Raw genomic sequence first — 12829 nt, 5'->3', positions numbered from 1 at the left:
CAGCATACAAAAAAGGCTAGCAAGACTCCATATAAATCTGGTGGCACGGTAAAGTGATGCTGTCACTGTGAAAAATGGCGTAGCACTTCCTTAAATGTGGAAATAGAAATACCATGCGACCCAGCAAGCCATCTCCTTGGAAAATAAAAGCTGTCACACAATAAGAGCTGTGACACACACAGATACATGCACACTCGTGTTCCTGTAGCCCTCTTCAAAATAGCAAAAGCGATGGAGACAATCTAATGGTCAGCAACGGGAGAAAGGCTTCTCTAAGGTACATGCGCACAGTTGAATACTACACAAACTAAACCGTGAACTTGTAAAACACCTGGAGCATGAATAAACCTAGAGGATATTTTGCTGAGTAAAATTAATCAGTTGTAACAGGACAGGTAAAGTATGAAACCACTACTCTAAAAAGTAAAAAAAAAATCCACATTGAAAGAAATATTCTTTGATAATGATCAGAGGTTGAGGGCAAGGGAAGGTAGATTACGGACCAGAGGCAGGCATATTAACTACAGTAGAGAGGAAGGCAATGCATAAGAGCAGGGAGAGCAAAAATGACGAACGCTAGCCGGAGTCCCACAGCCAAAGTGAGCAGGTGTAAATACTGTTAATACCCAACCTTGCAATTAGGATGATTTCCAAGTAGATTCAGGATAAGCATGACGGCTGTAAGGTGTGGAAGGGAGACTGGGAGTATACCCGTTAAGTATACTTGTTTGAAAACTGATTACTTGTACAGGCATGTTTACTATTGCCAAAAATACATCCACGAATGTAGTCAAGCATATAGGGGCCAAGTTCTGAAACCTTCTTAGATATAACCAAAAACCTTGAGGGAAGACGTTGCTAGAGCTGCGGGCTCAGGGTCATGGTCAACTGTCACACCAGAGTCCACGAAGGCAATGCTGTACATCCCACCTAAAGGAGTAGTGTCTTGTTCTTAAACGCTTTTGAGGGGTCATCCAAGTGAACTACTGGCTTTCCCCCTCTGGAAGAGTGAGGAAGAAATTTGAAGCCATATGGGAATAATTGGATCAATGAACTAGGGGTCACGCAAACACCTGTCTCTGTCACGCTGAGACCAGAAGAACTAGGCCGGCTCTACTACCACTATCGGCTGCTCTGAAAGGGGTCGCATCAGAATATTCCCAATAGAGCAGACGTATGAGGAACACTCAAAATAACAGAAACCACCAGGCTTCCTAATCAGACACAGGTGATTCTGATCATGGCCCTCGGTCACCTGTTAGATCCGGAAATGAACTCACTCCCATGGCGCTCAAGTTTCAGCCAGGCAAGAGACTGTTTTTTTTAAGGAGTACAATAATCCTAGAGATATACGTCCACCTTGAGACTCTAAAAGAGCAGCATCTTCCCAAGGACAACAGCCAGTGGGATTAGGAATGAGGTAGGAATGGGAACAGGCAACAGACGGAGGAAGTAATCTTAGATCGTGGGAAACGCAATGAATGACATAAAATGTGTACGAACTCTTTAATGAAAAACTGATTTGCTCCGTAAACAATGGCAAAGTAAAAGGCTGAAGTTAAAAGAATTACAATTGTATAAAGAATTGTTAGCAGCAGGGCCTAGTCCTTAAAGAAGGACTTCAGACTTGATAAAACAGTCAGCGTAGAGGAAACACACCCTCAGGGTGATGGAGTGAACCAGTCGCTGCAAAACTTGGCTGAGCCACTGCAGTGATTGTAAAGGAGCGCCCTGCTGGGCAGCATTTCATTCAGTTCTACCTGATGACACGAGGAGCTGGAAGCGATGCAACAGCACCTACCCACTGACTACTCCCTGTATGGCCGCTATGTTGTTAGGTACCCTCACACTGGTTCCACCATCCCTATGCATAACAGAGTAAAGCACCTCCCATCCTGCTCCATCCTCACACTTGGTCTTCTGTTTGAGCCCTTTGCCGCAGTCACTTCACTGTGTCAATACATCTCATCAAGGGCCTTCCTCTTTTTCACCGCCCCCCTACTTTACCAAGCATTCTGCCCTTCTCCAGGGTCTGGTCTCTCCTGACAACATGCCCAAGGTACATGAGATGAAGTCTTGCCAGCCTTGCCTCTAAGGTGCTCTCTAGCGGCACTTCTTCCAGGACAGATCAGTCTGGTTGCTTTTTGAGAAGGGTATGTCACGTCCAATATTCTTCACCAACACCACAGTCAGAATACATGGATTCCCCCCCTTACTCATTGTCCAACTTTACACGCATAGGAGGCAATTGAAAACACCATGGCTTAACTGGAGATCCCCTCATAGAGGGGCTTAGGAGAGGAGATGGGTCAGTCAGGGTGCAAGGTAGTACCGACGAAGAGCACAGCTTTCCCCCAGATCCTGGATGCTTCCTCCCCCCAACTACCATGATCCGAATTCTACCTTGCAGGGCTGGATAGGGCAGAGGTTGTACACTGGTACATATGAGGGCTGGAGGCACAGGGAACCCAGGGTGGATGATACCTTCAGGACCAGGGGTGTGAGGGGCGAGGCTGGGAGAGTGGAGGGTGAGTGGGTTGGAAAGGGGGAACTAATTACAAGGATCTACATGTGACCTCCTCCCTGGGAGAGGGACGGCAGAGAAGGGGGGGAAGGGAGACTCCGGATAGAGCAAGATATGACAAAATAACGATGAATAAATTACCAAGGGCACATGAGGGAGGGGGGAGTGGGGAGGGAGGGGGAAAAAAAGAGGACCTGATGCAAAGGGCTTAAGTGGAGAGCAAATGCTTTGAGAATGATTGGTGCGGGGAATGTATGGATGTGCTTTATACAATTGATGTATGTATATGTATGGATTGTGATAAGAGTTGTATGATTCCCTAATAAAATGTAAAAAAAGGAAAAGGGAAAAGAAAGAAAGAAAAGAAAATGATTAGGGCAAAGAATGTACAGATGTGCTTTATACAATTGATGTATGTATATGTATGGACTGTGATAAGAGTTGTATGAGCCCCTAATAAAACGTTTAAAACAAAACAAAAACAAACAAACAAACAAAACAACAACAACAAAAAAGAAAACACCACGGCTTGGGTCGAGCACACCTTAGTCCTCACAGCGACATTTTATAGTTATTGTGTTACCTAGAGATGTGTTAATTCATTTCAGACTACTATCTTTAAGAAACTTCAAGGTTAATACTAGTACGTCAATTTTAGAAATAGACATAGGTTTATTACAATTAAACAAATTGCCAAACTCGCCTTGTTAAAAAGTCAAAGAATGAAAGCCAGGATAGGCGAGAAAGCCCTTATAATATTGCCAAGAAAGCTCCCACACACTGGCCTCCTCTAGTATCACTCGTACCATTCCCTAACACCTGTCCACATGTCACTGTCTTAGAACTTACGACACTCTATTCCACACGCAACTAAACATAGAGCATAATTCCAGATGCTGTGAAATTAAAGCACGTAAGTTTAGGGAAGGAGAATTATGAGAGAATAGCTTGAATCCTCACTAAACAAAACTGTATTAAGTTAAGGAACAGGTTGAACAACCAAAGCAGAACACATCTCAGAATATGGCTGAGAAGAGCAGCAACCTCAGAAGTCCTGAGCAGGAACACATGCGGGAGTTGGAAAAGTAGCAAGAAGACCTTCCTGGGTGGAATGGGAATGAGGTAGGACAGAGGGTGATGGCTACAGAACAAAGAACCTTAAGTAATAAGGCTCGAGTTTGCTTTCTACGTGGGACACAAGGCCACTGCAAGTCTTGTTGGAGAAGGGCGTGGTCAGATTTATTACTGGGAAGGGTGACTCTGGCTGCTGCAGAAAACACACTCAAGTCTGTCACACAGTTTTTCAAGATGAGAGCAAAATGAAATATGATTCCAACTTGGTCTCCTCTCTCACTATATGGACTATGCTCATGAGAAAAATAGATAACTAGTGAATGAAGTGGATGTCATGAAAACACAGAACACGATATTTTAAGATAGACATTGCAATGATATATCTTTTTGAAATCTTTTTTTAAAGGTGCAGACATTAAACATTTTCCAAAAGCTTATCTACACATTATTTATTGTTGTTCAACTGTGTAATCTAACAAGATATTGAGAAGGTTACTTAGAAGTTGTTTAATAGTGAAGATATTTTAAAAGCATACCCTTAGAAAATTATATATTCTACCTTTAGTTAATCAGCAGAGCTATCCGATGGTTTAAATATGGGAAAATATTTAAAAGAAACTGGGGAAATTATCCATGCAGTGTACTATTCCCAGGCAAAAGGTGATGGAATTCTGCTTATTGGTGAATTTACTGATGTTCTACAAAGCTACCTGGATAAAAAATGGACAAAAAATTCCAGCAGGATTTTGCGGAGGTTGAGTTTAATGCCATCCAGATTCAAATCATTAACCTAAAGATCCATAAGTCATAGGAGACTTTAATTTCCTTTTAAAAACTGCTTTATAGAGAAATGTGTGGAAAACATGAAACTAAAGGAGGGAAAGATATTACTCAAACCAAACCAGTTAAAAATAACTAGGAATATTTCTCCTTGTATAACATTTGAGTGTTGCATTTTTATAGAGATTTTGTTATACTATATATAAAAAATTATATATCATATTAACATCCTAATTTTTTTACATTACTATGAGCTGTTCAAAATTCCCTCATGGATTGAATCTTGGCTACATAAGTTTCCATGAAAAAAAGTAACAGGGCTATTGGCATCTTTATTACTCTTCTACATGTTCTAAATAAATTTCTATGCATGAAATCTCCAAGTTGAGTTTTGAAAATTGGCATTTGGCTTCTGTGATCCCTGAAAAAATCTCTAAGTTTGTGTTTTCAGTCTTTGTCCACCATCATGCGGTGGGGATAGTCACAGTGATGGCCCACAGGAATTCAACCCTCGGTGTGTGTCGAGTTGGAATGAAGTCCTTGAAATCTGAACTTGTAAGCGTTAAGAATTAGGATCAGCATAAATGTGTTTCCCATACACAGGTTATTAGTTGACCCTCTTCCATGGTTTCTCTGACAGCAGTCATTCCTTAATGGAAATCTTTACTTCTCTACTGGATTTGATCAGAAATAAATAACATGATAAGTAAAGGTGTAAGCACAGGCTCATGGAATCAACAAAACGGGTAGCAGATGTCCAAAGCATATAACATGTGCAAGCCAAGCAGATAAGATATAGGGAAAAGAGAACATCAGAGTGGAAGGGAACTGGGAGCGACTAAATGAAACTAACATTTAAAAAAATGTTGAATGCAATAACAGTTATATTTTCTGGTTCATTTTGGACCCATCAGTTATAACTTCACAATCAGCTCTTATTGACCACATGAGAATGGTAGTCATCTGCACTATAATCAGGTGGCTCATGACATTATCCGATCCTGTACAAAGTTAACTTACACTTAGCGTCATGTTGAGCATACCCTTGAAATTGTACTATGGTATTTAGAACAGCCCTCGCTCCAGCTGGGAACCAACAGCAGTGGTTCAATGAACTAAGAAGATGCAGGATCACAGGACAGAAAGTGAATATGGACATTTTAAAGTATGATTTTAAGAAACAAGGATCATGGATATCTGGGAAGGGCTCACCACCAAACATTACAAAACAAAATAGTGAAATCTTTCCAAGTGACTTAAAAGTACTATTTCTTTTGACTACCTCAGGCCTTAATTTTTTTAGCTACCAATTTCCAAATAAAATGTTTGTGCTAATGCCTAAATTCAAATGTAAATTGCATTTGACAAATGCTAGTTTTTAATAAATTGCCTTTATTTTTGATTATTCAAATGCACTTGCTATGATAAAACCAAATTTTAAAAGCAACATAATTTAGCATCTTGGTAAATGAAATGAAAACAACTAAGTGGAGTACAAAGATAAAAGTTCACAGAATATAAAACAAAAAGGATTTGTGAACCCATATAAAAAACAATTCCAAAATTAAGTTCCTTCTTCAAATTAAATGAAGAGATTTATTTCATTATACACTCAGGCTTAATGGGTTCAAATCATTGGACTAGTATAGCTAGTGCTAAAGTTATTAATAGAAATACATCATAATCTGTTCCAAATGCTACATACAGTCCTGGCTGTAGTAAAATAATAGTAATAATGTTGAAGAAAGTGCAACTATTTCAGTATCTGAAATAGCCACCTCCGCAGATTCCATTAGAACAGAAACACGGCTCCTACTTGTGGAATCATTTTCCTTCTAATGATGCAAACTATTTGACTGATCAAGGGCCAACTTATGGCAGTATCACAGTGAGCCATTGAAAATGTGTCCGAAACTTCTGGATAATAAACAAACAAGTTTCACTAGTCAGGATCTATTTTTAGAGACAAAGCAAATGGTAAAAATGATAAGGCATGGCTACTGTATTCTCCATGGCTTTGCATATTGTTTTATTTGCAAAGCAGTCAGTTTTAAGCCATCCAATTCTCAATTTTCTATGGGCAGATTTAGCAATCGGTGAGACTCAAATAGGAATGAGAAACAGGGGAAGAGTTCAATGAACAGAGATCATATTTTGGGTCTTAGCATAACTCACAAACTGAAAACATGGGGTGGGGGTGTCATGAAGTACATATTTATTTTAGAAATATATATATAGTGAAAATTGCTCTGATGGAATGAATGATGCCTCAAATGGGCTTCCACACAGAAGGAATGGGTACAGAGGGTGGTGGATTAAAGGAGGCACACCTGAGTTAACTATTACTGATGCAGAGGGATGGATGCAAAAGAGTTCACTACATCTTCTGTCAGCTTTTTCATATATTTGAAATTCTTCATAATAAAATGTTAGACTGTCAAGTGGGAAGTAGTTCTAAGCTTTCTGTGTATGCCGGGAGTAGGCATCATGATGTCATCCTAAGGCATATGTTTAAAAGTATTTGATGAATATTATCTTCAAGAAAGTCAATCATTTCAATCTTGCTTTCCTCCTTGACAAAATGGGCAAATGATATTTAGCTCTCATGGTCATTCTAAGGGTTAAAAAATCACAAACAGAGGAGTATTTCTTATATAAACTGTACAGCGCCTTAAGGCTGAAGGAGCAGAACTAGAACTTCTGCGACCATGTGCTCTCCATCTGCATTCTGACCTTGATTTGTTCCCTGCACTGAGCTACTAAACTCGTGGGTAGATCCCAGCACATCCATTCCCTGCTTAGGGACAAATTACCAAATGGTAGTGTAATTGCCATGGGAAAATTATGACTCTGTTCTGAATTATCTCCATCATAAATCCAAAACCAGTCAAACAAGCTCTGTCACCAGAGCGACAGGCCTGCTCTATAGTGACAAGAGTCCCACATACAAGTGCCCATAAATCCGTGAGTACCACCGCCCTCCAACGTCATCCTGAAGCAGGCGTTCACGTCAGATGCGGAAAGCCAGGCTGGCAGCATGTTGGGCACCACTGTGGAAACAATGCAAATGAGGTGATAGACAGCCGTCAGCAAGAGAAAGCCCCTTCATCTGCCTCTTGTCGACTGTACACGTGGCTGCAGGAAGCTGTTTGTTTGCTTCTGCATATTTTTCTACTGCATTGAAGGGGGAGGGGAGAGGGCGTATTACAATTAAGAAGCTTAATAGGCACTCGGGTCTCTTTCTTTTAACTTGAATCATTTCTGTTACTAGAGGTATAAAAGCCTGTCGAAGAAATAAACTTCTCTCAAGCAATCACAGTGAGGGACATGACAAGGACCAGAGAAGGACACATCTTTGTGCGAGTCCTTATTTTCTTCTCTAGTCTTGGGGGAATGTTCATCTTGACTTAACAGAGAGATGAAACATCGACTATAATTCCTCATGATGTACAGAGGTATTTTCCTGCCTCTCAGAATGTTATACTCTATTTCAAATTAGAGTTAAAAGCCACCCAATCCCATTGCAGATGAAATGTGGGCAGTAAAAAAGATTTTTTCTATGGGAGAGCGAGGCGGGACATCAACTAAAAGGCGGGTTCTGTTGAAAAGCTAGCTGGGCTACCCTGAATTCAGCGGTGAGGAGGAAGGTATGCTGGGTAGTTTTTGTTTGTTTTGACACTTTGCTCTCTTTCTTCAGGGGTTCAAGTACAGAGAAAGGGTAAAGGTACACCCATGGCTGAGCTGTGACATGTACACAGTAGACGCTGCACTGAAACAATGCTATGAAGTTACTTGAGAACTTACACCTGCAAAGGACTTTGTATTTATACCTCACCATTTTATATTCTTAGAATTATTATACACTGGAATAGTGTTTAAATCAAATCAAATTAAGCAAAAAATACATGAAGTTTCTCTATCACCTGGAGATTTTTTTTCTAGGTAACAGTAACTAAGAGACAATTTATAAATCTCTACAGGCAAAGAGGGATGAAGGGAAATTGCTTTCTCTAGCAAGAGTTTGCACTAGACTACAAAACTAACGGTTGATATTTCAACCCACTCAGCACAGCCATGAAGAAAACTACGGCGACCTGTTTTTGTACCATCGATGGAGGTGAGAAAATTGCTCTCTGACCAGCGGAATGGCAACATCTCTACTGTATCTCAATTTAACATACAATTTTGTTTCTGAAAATACACTATTTATATAGAAATTTTATTAAATTGGGGATCTTTAGGTTAGGAATATAAACCATAAGCTTTCTTTGATTTTTCTTTAATGCTGATGATATTCAAATAAAGTTTAGGAAAGAGTAATGATTATGATGTTCTAACTCAATGATGAATAACAATTCAAGGACATTAATGGTATGGATTTACTATTTTCTATCAGTGACACTCATTAATTAAAATAATCATCCTTCGTTACTATCTGAAAATTATCCCTCATTACCATTTGTAAGAGGTAATTTTCTAAAGTAGAAGCATCAATAAAATAACAAAGAATGACAAAAATACAATCTAACAACAGTGATATGTGCTCATATTCTAAATATGAAAATCCAAATAAGTATATATCTTTTTAAAATTATCAAAATATCTTATATTTTCCTGAAATAATGGTATATAATTCAAGATTATTAATGAAGTTGCAAGTCACATGAAATTGAAAAGATGAGGGGGTGTAGGGAGGGAGGGGAAAAACGAGGACATGATGCCAGGGGCTTAAGTGGAGAGCAAATATTTTAAGAATGATGAGGGCAATGAATGTACAAATGTGCTTTACCAATTGATGTATGCATGGATTTTGATAAGAATTTTATGAGTCCCTAATAAAACGATTAATAAAAAAAAGAAATTGAAAAGGTGAGAAAATACCGTCAAGTTAACTGAATCATATTTATAAAAGGTCTAAAATATAAATTTAAAACAAAACAATATCATTATTATTTAACACACAACACTGGAAAAACAATAATTTTTATAAGACTCATATAGTAATAAGAAAAAAGATGACTGATAAAATAGTTCATTAAAAATTATAGTTTTAAGAAAAAAATGCAAAATTCATAGAACCTAAGTGGCTAAAAATCACCATAACACGTAGACTCACTGTTATTTTGTTCTAAAAGAAAATATCTCAATTAAAATATTATAAAAGAATCAATTTATTCTTTCTTACCTGATTTATCAGTAGTTTAACCAGTATCCACTGAATCCTACAAGCATTATGAATAAGCCAGGTATTTACACTTTCTATAATATCTCTTGTCTTTATGGAGCTTTATTTATTGACTTTTAAATTTCTTTCTTGGTATAAAATTTTATTTTCATTGTTCCAAAGGACAGCATTGATTCTGCAGCTCCGGGAGATGCACATATCTGATCAGAGCACACAGGAGCAGATGAAGGGGCAGGAGGAGAGAGTGGAACACAGCCTGGCCCACCAGGCCGTGAGGATGATATTCCTGAGTAGAGCAGCCAATCCACAGAGAGGACAACATGGCTAGCCCCACTACGAGACATAATGCCCCTCAGTGACCAAGGGTGATACAGGGGACAGCACCGGAGACACAGTGTGTGAATTGCACCTGACCTGATCCCACCACACTGAGGCAAAGCACTGGGGGAGTGCAGCAGAACAGCAAGAGAATGGAGAGGCAAGGTCCCCAGGGAATGCTGAAAGTGGACTTTGGGGCCAGGGCGTGGTGCCCCAACAGACTGGACTGGAAAACGCTCCTAAGGGCCAGCAAACGATCCCTGAACTAACTACAACCTTTTCTCTTGAGAACTGTTTTGTTCTGTTCTTTGTCAGTGTTTTTTTTTTTTGTTTTGTTGTTTTGTCTGGTTGTATACTGTTGCTCTGTTTTCCTCTTTCTTGTTTTCGTGCACGTTAGAGTCTCCACAGGTCTGTCTGAATAGGACAGGCAGGATGAACTATCTGGAGGAAAAACAACGGGACCGACAGTTCCGGGGGGACTTGGAGTAGGGGGGTAGGGGGGTAAGGAAGTGGTGTTCACAAACACAGGGACAAGGGAACAGCATGGGACCCAAAATGGTAGCAGGGGGGGGGGAGTGGCAGGCCTGGTGGGTAATGATCAAGGGTAAGGTTGCGTAGAGAAGAGGTATACTCTAACCCAGGTGGTGACGAAGCATGGTAGTAGGGCAGGAGGAAAGTCAAGGGAGATGGAGGAAAGAGCTAGGAGTCAAAGGGCATTTATGGAGGTCTAGACAAAGACATGTACATGCAAATATATATAGGAGGATAGGGAAATAGATCTATGTGTCTATATTTATAGGTTAAGTATTAAGGTGGCGGAAGGACCTTGGGCCTCTACTCAAACACTCCCTCAATGCATGAATATTTTCTTTTATTAAATTGGAACTCTATGATGCTCACTCTCCCGACACAACTGCTGGAGCCAAAGTCGGTGAACAAGTAAATGTGGTGAAGAAAGCTGATGGTACCCGGCTATCAAAAGAGATAGTGGCTGGGGTCTTAAAGGCTTGAAGATAAACAAGCGGCCATCTAGCTCAGAAGTAACAAAGTCCACATGGAAGAACACACCAGCCTGTGTGATCAAGTGGTCCCAAGGGATCAGTTAACAGGCATCAAAGAACAAAAAATCATATCATTGGCTGCACACCTCCATGATAGGATCGCTGAAGACAAATGGGTGCATAAGCAAATGTGGTGAAGAAAGCGGATGGTGCCCAGCTATCAAAAGAGATAGTGTCTGGGGTCTTAAAGGCTTGAAGGTGAACAAGCGGCCATCTAGCTCAGAAGCAAAAAAGCCCACATGGAAGAAGCACACCAGCCAGTGCAATCACGAGGTGCCAAAGGGACGAGGTCTAAGGCATCATGCAAAAAAAAAATGATGTGTGTGTATATGTATATATATGTGTGTGTATGTATGTATGTATATACATACCATATTGAATGAAGGGGGAAGTGGAGACCCAAGGCCCAAGTGTCGGCCAATGGAGATCCCCTTATAGAGGGGTTTAGGAGAGTAGATGGGTCAATCAGGATGCGAGGTAGTACCGATGAAGAACACAGCTTTCCCCCAGATCCTGGGTGCTTCTTCCCCCCAACTACCATGATCTGAATTCTACCTTGCAGGGCTGGATAGGGCAGAGGTTGTACACAGGTACATATGAGGGCTGGAGGCACAGGGAATCCAGGGTGGATGATACCTTCAGGACCAAGGGTGTGAGGGGCGATGCTGGGAGAGTGGAGGGTGAGTGGGTTGGAAAGGGGGAACTTATTACAAGGATCCACATGTGACCTCCTCCCTGGGAGAGGGACGGCAGAGAAGGGGGGTAAGGGAGACTCCGGACAGGGCAATATATGACAAAATAACAATGTATAAATTACCAAGGGCACATTAGGGAAGGGGGAGCGGGGAGGGAGGGGAAAAAAAAAAGGACTTGATGCAAAGGGCTTAAGTGGAGAGCAAATGCTTTGAGAATGATTGGGGCAGGGAATGTATGGATGTGCTTTATACAATTGTATGTATATCTATGGATTGTGATAAGAATTGTATGAGCCCCTAATAAAATGTAAAAATAAATAAAGACTTAAAGAAATAAATTTTAAAAATTTATTTTCATTGTAAGCTTTAAATTGGAGTTTCATAATTCAATGACTCAAGGATGCCATCAGTTTTTCTGGTATGTGATAATGTGATTACACGTATGATCATGTATCTACTGGAATTTTTTTGCTAATAAACATCTGAGTAAGCCTGAATGTTCCTTTTTCTTCATCCTAAAATCCAGTGTGTTCAACAGAAAATATCTTAATTTTAATCCTCTTGTTTGGTTTTCTAAAACACCTGGTACCCTTTCAATATACATATGTACATACTTATTGTAAGAACACTGAGCTTCCAGGTATTAAATGTCTTTACCATTTGTATCTCCTCTTCATCTGACATTTCCAGAATTATCAAGTGTGTTGCACACACACAAATGATGCCTCTTTACATAGTCATTGCATAATGATGATTACCTATTTCCTACTTAATTTATCTCAACTATCGGAGACATACTCTATATATCCTTTTGGTGTTCCTTGTGCTTATAGTATTCTTAGATTTTATATGATTCTCTTCTAATGCTAGATCAATTTTATTCTCCTTATCAGAGTATTTAATTTTTCTATCCTTGCTTCAAACTCTCATTTTTGCTTTTTTAAATAGTTTTATTAGGGGCTCATACAACTCTTATCTCAATCCATACATACATCAATTGTGTAAAGCACATTTGTACATTCATTGCCCTCATCATTCTCAAAACATTTGCTCTCCACTTAAGCCCCTGGCATCAGGTCATCTTTTCCCACCCTCCCCACTACCCCCTCCCTCATGAACACTTGATAATTTATAAATTATTATTTTCTCATATCTTGCCCTGTCTGACGTTTCCCTTCACCCACTTTTCTGT

At 39.9% G+C, this 12829-nt stretch overlaps 1 protein-coding gene across 3 annotated transcripts in view; it reads right to left on the bottom strand.

Annotated features, from left to right (window-relative positions):
• Positions 1-12829, bottom strand: part of LOC142436488 (thyrotropin-releasing hormone-degrading ectoenzyme-like) — a 246916-nt gene that overhangs the window by 172240 nt on the left and 61847 nt on the right. The window contains exon 7 of one of the 3 annotated variants that reach the window (XM_075540108.1): positions 5942-7428. The exons of the other annotated variants lie outside the window; for them this stretch is intronic. Coding sequence (XP_075396223.1) covers positions 7389-7428 — 40 coding nt within the window. The 3' untranslated portion in view covers positions 5942-7388. Of the gene's footprint in view, positions 1-5941; positions 7429-12829 lie in introns of those variants that run through there. 3 annotated transcript variants of the gene reach the window in all.

The sequence above is a fragment of the Tenrec ecaudatus genome, unplaced genomic scaffold (genome assembly GCF_050624435.1).
Source record: "Tenrec ecaudatus isolate mTenEca1 unplaced genomic scaffold, mTenEca1.hap1 Scaffold_353, whole genome shotgun sequence".
NCBI classification, from domain to species: Eukaryota; Metazoa; Chordata; class Mammalia; order Afrosoricida; family Tenrecidae; genus Tenrec; species Tenrec ecaudatus.
The sequence above is the reverse complement of the archived record's forward strand: the minus strand, read 5'-3'. Positions and strand labels throughout refer to the sequence as shown.